At 45.5% G+C, this 13,838-nt stretch overlaps 1 protein-coding gene across 1 annotated transcript in view; it reads left to right on the top strand.

The window, feature by feature from the left end:
• grin2ab (glutamate receptor, ionotropic, N-methyl D-aspartate 2A, b) overlaps positions 1-13,838 on the top strand; it is a 114,712-nt gene that overhangs the window by 96,272 nt on the left and 4,602 nt on the right. Inside the window, exons 13-19 of the mRNA XM_086033418.1 lie at positions 812-937; positions 2,137-2,366; positions 3,758-3,918; positions 6,199-6,386; positions 7,864-8,102; positions 9,418-9,601; positions 12,055-12,847. Coding sequence (XP_085889544.1) covers positions 812-937; positions 2,137-2,366; positions 3,758-3,918; positions 6,199-6,386; positions 7,864-8,102; positions 9,418-9,601; positions 12,055-12,847 — 1,921 coding nt within the window. The remainder of the gene's footprint in view (positions 1-811; positions 938-2,136; positions 2,367-3,757; positions 3,919-6,198; positions 6,387-7,863; positions 8,103-9,417; positions 9,602-12,054; positions 12,848-13,838) is intronic.

Here is a 13,838-nt window from a genome sequence, read left to right as displayed (position 1 = left end):
ATATCTGAGTGCAACCTTTCAGTTCCCCAATAATGACCAGTTCCTGGTACTTTAGGTGGAAATGCAGCAAGAGAAAGCGCCACCCTTCCAAGTAGGCCTGTTCTATGCTGGGACTATTTGTCTGCATTTAGTTCCACAATTGTTTCTAAGCATCCCAAAGCAGACCCTGGTGTGGACTGGTAATACCTCTGAGGTTCTGGAACCTTTGGGATGACTACCGGTGCTTTGGACTGCAAGTTCCTAGCACTGTCGGTGGGAATAGAAAGATACAGAGACTAGAACCCGCAGCATTCCACCCCACAGCTGAAGTGGTGATGACCCACGCGGAGAGCTTACAAAACATGCTCACTGAGTGATATGAATATGTTAGGGGTACGTGTGTGTGTGCGTGCGTGCGTGCGTGCGTGCGCGTGCGTGTAACAGGGTATCAGTGATGGTTCAGTATCTCTGGCGTTCACCTCAGCGCACAATCTTTCTGGGTTGGCTAACCCTAGCAGTCACATACAGAGCACACACACACACACGTATGTGTGCACGCACACACGCGCACACACACTTTGCCTGTGTTCAGCTTCAGTGTGGGTTTGATCCCGCTCTCCTCCTCTTCTTTTTCGTCCTCCACTGGAGTAATAAGAAATATGCAAATTCTTCCAAACCACGAACTAACTCTTCCTCCTTCTCCTCTTCATCACCCCCCCTCCTTGTCTTCCTCCTCCTATTCTTCCTCCCCCTCTTGTCTTTTTCTTCCTCCTCTTCCTCCCCCTTTCTCCTTCGCCTCCGCCGTCTCCTCTTCCCGCCCGCGCCGCTTCAGAGCCCTTCAGCGCGTCAGTTTGGGTGATGATGTTTGTGATGCTGCTCATCGTCACGGCCATCGCTGTCTTCCTTTTCGAGTTTGTCTCTCCGCTGGGCTTCAACCGCAACTTGGCCCAAGGCAAAGGTATGCGCAGAGGCATCCAAGCATCCTCCCTTCCTCGGCCTCCCCGCAGGCGCGGCGGCGACGCTATTGTTGCGCGGACTTTTTGGCAAGTGTCTGTTGCAGGGACGCTCCCAAAGCGAGCCCGCAGTCAATTAAACGCTTAGCCTCATTTCACTGGGAATGACGCTTTTCCTCTTCTTTGGAAAAAGTTTCGCTTCATTTCCAAACCCTGCAGGGACAGTAGTGGATGAAAAATGATTTTTTTTTTTTAATTTATATTTTTATAATACAGTGGTCCCTCTACTTACGAAATTAATTGGTTCTGGAAGAAATGTCTTAAGTAGAGCATTTTGTAAGTAGGGGCGCGTTTTCCATGTAAATGCCCTAATCCGTTCCAAGCCCCCCAATATTCAGACATAAATGTTTTATAAAGCATAAAAATGCATGAAAACATGTAACAAATAATGTTACAATTAGATTATTGCACAATACATTTGAGTTGTGCATAATGTAAAAAAAACAAAGAATAGAGTAAGGAATAAAGACGATGGTCGTTTGCCTTTCAATTGCTTTTTGCCCTCTTTGGTTCATGTTGTCTCTCAGAAGTGTTTTTGCCTGGCGTTTTGTAAACAACTGATTTAATAACGTGGCGACTGTCGACACATTAGGGTCATATTCTTTGGCGAGATCAACCAAACGCATCCTCCTTTCATACTTTTCTATTATCTCTTACTTTGTTTGTATGGACAAAAAAACCGATTTTCTCCTTTTTTTCTTTTCCTCGTTTCTAATTCACGTCAAACTATCGTAAGACCTCATGGCCCGAAGGTTGAAATGACGAGGACGCTGTATCTATCTATCTATTTACCTATCTATCCACACACATAGAGACATACGGAAGAGATCCCTCTTAGCCAATGGGATGCCAGGAAGATGCTAGGCTAGCCAATGGCAGAGCAGCTATGAGTATGTTGCGTTCAGGAAACTCCGGAACTGCGAGTATCAGCCCATACTTTTACCTTTCGTATCCTGAAATTTCTTTCGTAACTAGAGGCAATATTTTCCTGTTGAGGCATTTCGTAACTTGAAAATTTCGTTTGAAGGGACGTTCGTAAGTAGAGGTACCACTGTAGTCATCAATTTGGTGATGTAAATGTTTCAATATTTTTACTTATTTTAATGCAATTAATCATTGTAACAATTGGAATTATTCCCTCCAGACCCCCACGGTCCGTCGTTCACCATCGGCAAGGCCATCTGGCTTCTGTGGGGTCTGGTGTTCAACAACTCTGTGCCGGTGCAGAACCCCAAAGGCACCACCAGCAAGTTCATCGTGTCGGTGTGGGCTTTCTTCGCCGTCATCTTCTTGGCCTCCTACACGGCCAACCTGGCCGCCTTCATGATCCAGGAGGAGTTTGTGGACCAGGTCACCGGACTCTCCGACAAAAAGGTAGGAAAGGGGGGGGGGGCCGCCCCGGCCGCCTCTTTTGTTCACCAAAGTGGCAAAAATATTCAGCTGGCGTTCGCCGTGTCCGTCGCCTGCGTTTACGTCGACGCCCTTGCAGCTTTGCGTATTCATTTAGATGTGCAGCAACGTCGGCGGCAATTGCTTTTGACACAAAAGGGGCGAGGCCACCAGTGAGTCTTCAGCATTGATATTATTATTAATATAAACTTCATTTGGGGGGGAAATGAATAGAAAAAAGGTTTTTGTGGAAAAAATGAAATATAAATTTGTTTGAAATGTAGCAATATATTTTATTTCGTGATGAAGTAAATAAATCTTAAACGAATGTAGCCTTGATGTTATTTTCTGATTTTCTTAAGAAATGAACCTTCATTTTGTAAAGTGGAAAAAATGTGGTAAAAATGTAAAAACATTTATTTTGTTGAAAAGAAAATGGACATAAATTAAAAATGAAATATATGTAGCCATGATATTGTCTGATTATTATTTTTTTTAATTAGACAATATCATGGCTTCATATATTTAATTTTTAAAAATAAAAGGTAACCTTTATTTTGTCAAACAATTATAAAATGTAACCTTTTAGATTTGCAAGAAAAAGGAAAGAAATTTAAGTCAAGTGTACCTTTTATTTTGTTTTGTGAAAAATGTAATAAATAAAAATGTAGACTTATGTTTCGAAAAAAAAATGAAGGAAATACAGATTAAATTAGTCTAACTTATTGTGTGAGAAATTGGTATAACAATTATTTTATTTTGGAAAACAAAATAATCAATAAAAATCAAATAGAAATGTATCCTTATTTTTATTTTTTTTTATGTAATGAATGTGCACTTGTTTTTTGGGGGGAAAGTTTTATTATTTATTTGTTATTTATTTACACTAAAATTAAGTAGGTGTAAGTTTTTTTATTTTGTGGGAATAAATGAGTAAATGTCATGCTTTTTTCAGTTTTTCACAAATTGTTGACATTTCCGCATTTACGACTATTCAACTGTTGTCTTTTTTAATGACAATTGATGCAGTGGTTAAATAATTGTCACCTCGATGCTCTTTCTTGGGATAAAAAAATAAATAAATAAAGCAAATCGGTGTAAATGTTGCCTTGATTATATTGACAAGCGATGACACGTTTCCTCTCCAGGCTGTTGTAATGGATGCCAAGCCTGTGGCCGCGCGGGTCCCTCTGGGACCAGCATGCCGCTTGTCACTTTCACCGCACTCGCACTGGCCGCTTAGCACGCACACACTTTGCCAAAATAAAAGTGCGCGTGTGTCAGCAGAGTCTTCCCAGCTTGACCGGACCTGCAATGACGCTGGTGACAGCTGTGTCTACTCCTCACCCGGTTGCTCTGGTCTTGTCCTGGTCCAGTTTCAGAGTCCCTACTCGTATTCGCCGCCCTTCCGCTTCGGCACGGTTCCCAACGGCAGCACGGAGCGCAACATCCGCAAGAACTACCCGGACATGCACCAGTACATGACCAAGTACCACCAGACCGGAGTGCAGGACGCCCTGGTCAGCCTCAAGACCGGGTAAGTGTGCCACCTCGCCTCGAGGCCACGGGGAAAAAAGTTCGAGCTGTTCTGTCGTGTCGGATCCAACTGACCCGTTTGAAAGTTTTACAATAAAAGTGTAGGTCTATTACAAGGACTTGCAACTGGTTATTGGTGAAACAGTACCGCTCAACTCAGTGCTTGTGAAAAGTAAAAGCTGTCTTTTAGTCCTGGGTCGAATTGACCCGTTTTAAAAGATGTCGAAAAAAATAGAAGAGTGGAGCTTATGTACCAATGCTTAGGCCTGGTTTTAAGTGGCCCGGCTTCAGCTTGAAATGTTCAAGTGATCATTCAAAAGTCATCTGCAGTTGCGGGTCAAAATGACCCGTTTTAAAAATGTCAAGAAACTTCTAGAAGTGGAGATTCTGGACCAGTGCTTAGACCTGGTTTCGAGTGGCCCCGCTCCAGCTTGAAATGTTCAAGTGATCATTCAAAAGTCATCTGCAGTTGCGGGTCAAAATGACCCGTTTTAAAAATGTCAAGAAACTTCTAGAAGTGGAGATTCTGGACCAGTGCTTAGACCTGGTTTCGAGTGGCCCCGCCCCAGCTTGAAATGTGCTCATGAAAAGTCGAAGCTGTTCTATGGTTCCGGGTCATGCAGACCCGCATGAAAGTAAAAATGGTTTTGTCTTGCTGCTGCATCAGGACTTGGGACTTGCATCCCTTGCGGAACTGTTGCACTGACCTGAGTGTTAGTGAAATGTCAACGCTCTTGCGCGTTCCGGGTCAAATGGATCCCTTTCCGAGACCAGGTTCCTTGTGGAACAGCGCGTGGCACCAGAGACTGCTATTGGCCGCTGGTGGGCCGGCATTGTATGTCACTTTGAGCGGCCGTGCATCATAGTTGGCTTTGTGCTGAGTTGGTCGGTATCAGGCCCGCACAGTACACACGCGCACACACGCGCGCACACACCGTGGCTTTGAATTGAAACTGTCGTCTCGGAAAAATGACAACAAGGCGAGAACAAAAGTGGCAAAGGTGTGATTGGCGGCGAGGCCGCCGCCTCATTGGTTTTGCGGAACTTTGGACAAAATAAAAAGACTTTCCCCCGAGGGGATTTGACCTCATTCGACGTACTTGAAACTCATTGGTTGACACATAAACATTTGATAGATGTGATTTAGATTAGGGCACTGTTTGAGCTATTATGCAACATCATTTATTTATTTCAATACTTAATGTAATGTATTGATTTTTGTTTGTTTTGCCGAGTCTGCCCTTGTGTAATTCTCCAATGGCTATAGAATACAAGGAATTTTTCAAATCTACTAATCAATATTTTTCAAGTTATGGTTATTATATTTTCGGTTATTGTAGTGATTGATTAGTTTGTTTCTTAACAATGTCGATGGATCAGTGTAAGCCACTCTAATGTTTCATCATCAAAAAAGATCACATAACGCATTGCAAAGTTTTTGATATTTAAAAAACGAGGCCAGCAGACTGAGTTCAATCGTTCTTTCCGCAGATTTTGCTAACGGTTGAAGTTGACCTGAAACATAACAGAAGGCTTAATGTGGTGTCTTTGATGCTGTTTTGAGAGTGTCTTTAATGTTTTTTTATGCGGTTTCTGAAATTGCTGGCGTATCCGACGTGGTGTCTTTGACTCTGTGGTGTATGGTACCTTTGATGTGGTGTGAAGTCTTTGATGCTGTTTAAATGTGCCGTCTTTGTTGTGGATGTTTTGTGGTGTCTTTGATGCTGCTCTGGTGTTGTCTTTGATCCTGTTTTGAGAGTGTCTTTAATGTTTTTTTATGTGATTACTGAAATTGTTGGCATGTTCCGATGTGGTGTCTTTGATTCTGTTGTGTATGGTACCTTTGACGTAGATTTGGTGTTGTGATGTGCTGTCTTTGATGTGGATGTATTCTGGTGATGCTGCTCTGCTGTTGTCTTTGATGCTGTTTTTGACATTGCCTTTAATGGGGTTTCCAATGTCGTTTCTGAACTTTTGATGGTGTATCTGATGCGGTGTCCTTGATGTGTTGTCTTGCTGTATTGACGTGTCTTTGATGCTGTTGTGATGGGGCGTCTTTGACATATTTTTATGTGGTGTCTTTGATTCGGTTCTGTTTTTGCTGTTTTTGAGTGTCTTTAGTGTTTGTTTTTTTTATGTGGTTTCTGAAGTGTTGATGGTGTATCTGATGCGATGTCCTTGATGCTGTGGTATCTTGAAAGTTTTTCTTTTAAAGCCGGTGTCATCGATGGAGCCTTTGATACAGAGTTTGATGCCTTGTCTTTGACGGTGTCTTCGGCAGCAAGCTGGATGCGTTCATCTACGACGCGGCGGTGCTCAACTACATGGCGGGCCGAGACGACGGCTGCAAGCTGGTGACCATCGGCAGCGGCTACATCTTCGCCACCACCGGCTACGGCATCGCGCTGCAGAAGGGTTCCTACTGGAAGCGGCTGGTGGACCTCGCCATCCTCGGCATCATCGGCGACGGTGCGCTAGTGTTAGCGTTAGCGCCTGGGCCTCAAACGCCTCGTTTCATCCTCATTACTGCGCGCGAGGCTGACCAGACGCAACTCTAGACCACTAAAGTGCTTCCTAACTACGCCGCACGCACGGAGGCACGGAGGCACACACAGCACATTGTGCTGATCATTCGCGATCAATGCATCACTATTCATTCCTTTGCCTCCTTCCACTGACGTTCCATTCTGTATCTGTTTCTACGCCTCCTCCCCCCGCCTGCTTCTTTTGTGCCACGCCCCTTCTCTCAATTCCCCGTTTCGCCTCCCCCTTTTGATTGAATGCCTTTTTTCATCTCCTCCCTTTTACCTCTCTCAATTCATTTTTACCTCCTCGCCATCTACTTCTTTTGAATGTAACGCCCCTCTCGCCCATTTTCCTCGCTCAGCCCCCCTTTGACACCTTCTCTGTACATTTTGCCTCGTTTCATTTTTCCATCTCCTCCACCCTCCTCATTTTGTAGTTCACATCGCCCTTGTTTTTTTTTTTAACTCCCTCAGTTCTTTTTCATCCTTTTTTTTATTTCAGGCCTCCCCCTCCACTGTTTACCTCAATGACCTCTCTCCTCTTTTCCTCAAGTCATTTTTCACCTCGTTCCATCTCCTTCTTTCGATGCCTCAATTCTGTTTTCAACTCCTTCTCCTTCTCGCCACTGTTTGACTTCCCTCAATTCGCTTGCCCCTCCTCCTTTCTACTCCTTTTTTACCTCCTTCAATTCATTCTCCACATCTCCTCTTTTATTCACTCCTCCCCCATCTTTTGACATCCCTCAATTCCTTTTTTTCACATCCCGCTCTCCTCATTTTCACTTTCTTCAAATGCCTTTTCACCTCCTTCTGTCTTCTTTTTGACCTCGCTCAACTCTTATTCACCCCCTCTCCTATTTCATTTTACTTTCTTCACTTCCTTTTTCGCTTCCTCCTTTTTATTTCATGCCTCATGCTCACTCTCCACATCCTACCCGCTCCTCTTTTTTTGTTGCCTCCTTCAAATTCTGTTATTCCCGCCTCAATGTTCCCTCAATTTCTATTATCTCCTTAATTCATTTTCCACCTCCCTTCAATTCCCTTTTTCAACTCCGCCCCTCAATTCCTTTATAACTCCCTTAGAACCTCAGTCCCTGCCAAGGACGTATTTATTAGTCTTTTCACGGTCCAGCCATTCAATCCCAGGAAGTTGTTTATATTTTTTTCCATTTTTTTTTCAGACGTCAGGGTAAGAGAGGATCTGAAAACGTCTGGCAGTGAATGACTTAATTCATTTTCACATTCTCCCTTCTTCTCCTCTTTACCGCTCTCAATTCATTTGTCCCCTCTGCTTCCCGTTCCTACTTTTACCTCCCTCACTTCATTTTCCACCTCCTCCCTTTTATTCCCTTTTCGACTCCTCTCCTCTTGCGTTTGCCTCACTTCAATTTTTTTGCTCTGTTTGGCATTCATGGGCCCAGGCGAAATGGAGGAGCTGGAGGCGCAGTGGCTGACGGGCATCTGCCACAACGAGAAGAACGAGGTGATGTCCAGCCAGCTGGACGTGGACAACATGGCGGGCGTCTTCTACATGCTGGCCACGGCCATGGGTCTGTCCATCCTCACCTTCGTCTCCGAGCATCTCTTCTACTGGCGTCTGCGCTACTGCTTCACCGGCGTCTGCTCCGGACGCCCCGGCCTGCTCTTCACCATCAGCAGGGTGAGCGAGAATGACGCGAGGCCATCAAGGGTTTGGCTCGCCAGCCCTTGATTGTGTGTGAGTCTCAAATTGGGCTTTTACGGCAGGGTTAGGATTTCAGACAATTAGGGTTGCAAACAGGAGGTAGGGTTTTTAAATGAGAGCTTCAAGCCAGGGTTGAGGTCTGAAATTGGGGTTCCGAGCATGGGTTAGGGGTTGGGAGGAGGGATTCAAGTGGAACTTTAAATGATATTTTCAAGCCTGGGTTAGGATTCAAATGTAGGGGTTTTGGGCTATGAGAATGAGTTGGGGTTTCCAAGGTGAGTTTTGAGCCTTGATTAAGGTTTCAAAGTAGGGTTTCAAGTTGAGCTTCAAGTGACGTTTTTATGGCAGGGTTAGGGTTTTAAAGTTGGATTTCAAGACTGGATTGGGATTCCAAATTGGGATTTTGTGCTGGGTTTAGGGTTGCAAACAAGCATTAAGGTTTCAAGTTGGGTTATCGAGCCAGTGTGAAGGTTTCAAACGAAGGGTTTGGGCTTCAAATTATGGTTTCAAGCCTGGTTTAGTGTTTTAAAGTAGAGTTTCAAGCCTGGGTTCTAGTTTCAAATAAACGTTAAGGGATCAAATATGAATTTCTTGTCTGGGTTAAGGTTTCAAGTTGAATTTTAAATTTCAAACAAGGATTAAGGTTCCAAATTAGGGTTCGGAGACTTGGTTAAGGTTTCAGGTTCAATTTCAAACCAGGAATAAGGTTTCAAATTTGAGTTTCAATGTACTTTTTCAAGCTTATGACATTTTCGGGTTTCAAACCTTGGTTACACTTGAACTTTTTTAAGACAGGGTCATGGTTTCAAAAGTATCTTTCAAGACAGGGGTAGGGCTTCAAATTAGAATTACAAAGTAGGGCATGGTTCATTTTTTCAAGAAATGGGTGCATGTAGGCGTGGCGTACACACACACACACACGAATGACCCATGTCTAGCGTGTTCATTATTCATGTGTCGTGTGCGTGTGTGTGTGTGTGCGTGCGTGCGTGTGTGTAGCAGAGCTTTTATTCCAGACGAGCAGCGCTTCACACATCAAGTGTTTTACAAAGAGCGGGGCGTGTGTGTGTGTGCGTGCGTGTGTGTGTGTCAGCATGGAGGTTAAGTGTCTGGGGGAGGAACATCTCCTTGCACTCAAAGGCGTCGTGCGCTGACATCATCGCCTCGATTAAACCCTGAGAGAGTCCCAAAAAGTCTGTCTTCTCTCTTCGTCTGTTTTTTTTTTTTTGTCTTGACTGTGTCTGCTTTTCTTTTTCTTTTTCTTTTTTTTTTTTCCTTTCGGTCCTCCAAGGGCATCTGGAGCTGCATCCACGGCGTTCACATCGACATGAAGAAGAAGGCGCCCGAGCTGGACTTCAGCCCTCAGGCCAACATGCTGCACCTGCTCAAGTCGGCCAAGTCCATCGCCATGTCGTCGCCCAAACGCAACACGGTGCTGCTGCAGCCCAGCATCCTCGACGTCATGACCGGAAAAGGTCTCACCCGCCTCGCCTCGCCTCGCCTCGCCTCGCCTCGCCGTTGCCAGTAGGCTTTGCGGGAGGTTTGCTCAGTAGGGGGCTCCAAGTCTGGGTTAGGCTACAAATTGAGATTTCAAGCCTGTGTGAGAGTTTTGAAGTCAAGTGGAGTTTGATCCTAGGTTTTCAAATAGAGAATTCAAGCCTGCATTAGGGTTTCAAATGAGAGATTTAAACCTGGGTTGGGGTTTCTAGGTAGGGCTTCAAGACTGGGTTATGGTTTTAAACAAGGGTTAGGGATTCACGGCGGAGTTTCAACCCTCGGTTTCAAATTGGGATTTCAAGCATGAATTTGAGTTTCATGACCGTGTTAGGGTTTCAAATTGGAATTTTAAGCCTGGGTTGGGGTCCTGGGTAGGGTTTCAAGCCTCTGTTAGGATTCAAATTAGAGTTTAAAGCTTGGTAGGGTTTCAAGGCTGTGTTGGGGTTTTAAACAAGGTGTCAAAGTAGGGTTTCATTCCCAGACTATGGTTTCAAATTCGAGTTTTAAGCCTGGCTTAGGTTTCTAGGTAGGGTTTCATGGCTGGGTTGGGTCTTCAAACAATGTGTCGAAGTTGGGTTTCATTCCAAGGTTATGGTTTCAAACAAAGCTTGGCATATCAAAGTAGGGTTTCAAACCATGTTTATGCTTTCAAAATAATCTTGGGGTTTTGGTTCTGGGGTTTTTAAGACCATGCTAGGGTTTCAAGCCATGGTTGGGGTTTTAATATAGGGTTTCAAACAAGGGTTTGGGTTTTGACGAAAGGTTAAGGTTTCAAGGAAGGAGTTTCAAATTGAGATGTCAAGCCTGGATGAGGGTTTTAAAGTACGGTTAGGCTAAGTAACCCTGTGTTAAGGTTTCAAGACAAGGTTAAGGTTTCAAATCAGGGGTTCAAACCAGGGCCAGGGTTTTAAATTAGGGTTTCAAGCCTGTGTTTTGATTATGAACCACTGTTAGGGTTTGGAATTAGGAATTACTCGAAGCCAGGGTTGTGGTTTTGAATTTGTATTTCAGGACAAGTTTAGGATTATGAAATTAAGGTTTTGAGCCGGGGTTTGAAACGTGCAAATAGACAAAGGTGAAGTTTCACTCCACCAGTGTTGATTACAAAACTCATGTCGCAGAGGTGCATTTCTGTCAACTGCCCACGTGACATCCCGGATGATTGCGAAACGCTAGAGAGAAAGCGTTTGATTGGTCGAAAAAAAAAAAAAGCGGAGTGGATGTCATTGGCTGCTTCAGTCACCTAAAACGAGCGCGGTTGCACAGTCGCCGATGGATTGCTGGCTTTTTGGCGGAGCCGCACGGAACGTGCGCACGGAACGTGCGTACGGCCTGCTGGCGTCTTCCATTTCAAACGCGGCACGCAGGCGTCAAGTGATCAGGCGCTTGCTCGTCAATCACACCGAGTGCCGCGCCCGTGGCAGCCGCATGATTGCAAACGCGTTAGAGACACGCACAGGCGCACACTCCTCTCCTTATCTCTAAGGAGCTGGTTAGGGTTTCAAGCAAGGGTTAAGGTTTCAATTCCAGTCTGAGTTAGGGTTTCGATGTAGGTTTTCAAGCTTATATTATGGTTTCAAAACAAGGTTAGCATTTCAATTTTTGTGTTTCAAAGCCAGTGTTCGGATTTCAAATTATTGGTTCAAGCATAGGTTACGGTTTCAAGACGTGGTTTGGGTTTGAAGGAGGGTTTTAAGACAGATTAGAGTTTCAAACAAGGGCTAGGGTTTCAAGCCTGTGTTATCGTTTCAAAACAAGCTTGGGGTTTTATACAAGGGTTAAGGTTTTAAATTGTGGGTTCAAGCAAAGGTTTAGGGTTTCAAGCCATGGTTCAGGTTTTGAAGTAAGGTTTTAAGACAAGATTAAGGTTTCAAGGTAGCGTTTCAAGACAGATTTAGGGTTTTAAATCGTGGGTTCCAGCATGAGTTTTGGGTTTCAATCAATGGTTGGGGTAGATCCGTGAAGTAGGGTTTCAAGCCAGGATTGGGGTTTCAAGCAAGAGTTACCGTTTCAAGCTTGTGTTATGGTTTCAAGACGAGGGTTTCAAATTTGTTTTTCAAAGCCAGAGTTCCGATTCAAAATATGGTTTCAAACCCGGATTAAGGTTTCAAACTTTTATTTCAAGCATAGGTTAGGGTTTCAAGCCGCGGTTCAAGTTTCAAAGTAGGGTTTTAAGGCAGATTAGGCTTTCAAACAAGAGTGAGGGTTTCAGTGTAGGGCTTCAAGCCTGTGTTATGGTTTCAAGACAAGTTAGGGTTTGGAGACTAGGGTTGGCTTCCAAACCAAGTTTAGGGTTTCAATTTATGGGTTCAAACTTGGGCTAGGGGTTCAAGACAGATTTAGGGTTTCAAATTGATTATGAAACACGTTAGAGGTGATGTGGGCACACACACACACGCACACACACTCACCACCTCTCCTCGTCTCCTAGGTAACTCGCTGCACAGCCTGACTCCGAAGGGTCCCGGTCTCTATAGCAACGCCAGTGGTCCACAGGCCTTCCTGTCTCTGTCCGGTCGCCACAAGAACCTCCTGAACAACGCGGCACCCTTCCCGGCCCCGCAGAAGGCACCGACTCACCAGGCCAGCCCCACCAACAAGCCGCAGCTGTCCGTCACCAACGACAACAGCAAAACCCGCCCCGGCCCCCCAGGAGGCCCCGTCGGACCGCCGTCCAAGCCCCGTGCCCTTTGGAAGAAAAGCGTAGAGACCCTGAAGACGCAGCCGGCTGGGGCGGCGCCGGTCGGCGGCCCTAGCCCCACCGCGACCGCGGCGGTGCCCCCAGCTATGAAGAGCCAGCGCTATCTCCCCGAAGAGCCGCCGGCCCCGCCCCACTCGGACATCTCGGAGTGCTCCAGCCGCCCCGCGTCCCACAAAGACTCTGACTCCATTGCGGCCAGGGGCGGCTTCAAATCCGTTAACCAGTTGAGGAAGCGGGGTGGCGGCGGCGGAGGGGGCGGCGGCGGCGGCGGCTCCAAGATCTACTCCATCGACTCGGACCAGGCCAGCCTGCAGTCGGCGCCGCCCTACCAGCGCGACAGCCAAGGGGGCAGCGACGAGCAGCCGTACCCGCCCGACCTGTTCCCCCCCGACGGCACGTACTCGCACAAGGGGGACGCGCCCATCCTGCAGTTGAGCGCCACCTTGCTGCACCACAGCCACAGCGCCGAGGCCGATCTGCACTCTATGAAGGACAAGAAGTACAGCACCTACACGCACAGCAGGTGCAAATAACTCAATAAGACAGACATTCATCCCAAATCACTTTGATTGAAACGTCAGAAATCTCACGTGCCACATTTACATTGCAGGATCTGATTATTACGACACACATTCCGTAGTTGATATTTTATCATTTATTCTCACACAAACGGTGTTATACATACCCAACTGTAAAGACTTTTGAAAGCATTGCCGACGTACAGACGGACCTTCACACCAGAACCATCTCTTGGGGTTACAAACTTGTCATGCAAGTCGAACTTTCTTTCTGGGCAAAGAGTTTCTCGTGAGACGAGAACCTTCCCTTGAGACTATACCTTTTCTCTGGACCGAGACCTTCTGTGGGGACTTGGACCTTCCCTTGAGATAAGAACCTTCTCTCAGGACTAGAACCTCCCTTGAGATGAGAACCTTATTTCTTTGTTTCAGTGTTTACCAATATCCAAACATAAGATTTAAACATTTATAATCATCAGATTAAAATTTACCGACCAGTACTTTATCTCTGGAGACTGGACCCTAACCCCGACCCTATGTGGATCACTACCTTTTCTCTAAACTACCGTCTTCTCTCTGGGGCTAGAACCTTGCCTAGGAATTGATACCTGCACTAGTGCCAAGGGACTAGTACCTTATCTCTGGACTACAACTTTCTCGTGGGATTACAACCTCCTTTCGAGAGTAAAACCTTCTCTAGGGATTTCTACCTTCTAACAAGACTAGAGCATTCCCTGGGGACTTGTACCTTTTCACAAGAAAGTCGAACCTTCTCTAGGGATGGTTTCTTCTCCCTAAAAACCACAACCTTCTCTTGGAACGAATACATTTTATATCTGACCAGGACTTTTTCTAGACTAGAATATTCCCCTTTTGGGACAATAAATTCACTTTGGACAAGAACCTTCACTTGGGACTAGAAACTTCACTGTGTACTATAACCTGGTCTAAGGTTTAGAACCTTCACTGGGGACTATGACATTCTTTTAAAATGAC

Source organism: Filicampus tigris, chromosome 6, assembly GCF_054856515.1.
Source record: "Filicampus tigris isolate MCC_2025a chromosome 6, RoL_Ftig_1.0, whole genome shotgun sequence".
In the NCBI taxonomy this organism is placed as follows: Eukaryota; Metazoa; Chordata; class Actinopteri; order Syngnathiformes; family Syngnathidae; genus Filicampus; species Filicampus tigris.
The sequence above is the reverse complement of the archived record's forward strand: the minus strand, read 5'-3'. Positions and strand labels throughout refer to the sequence as shown.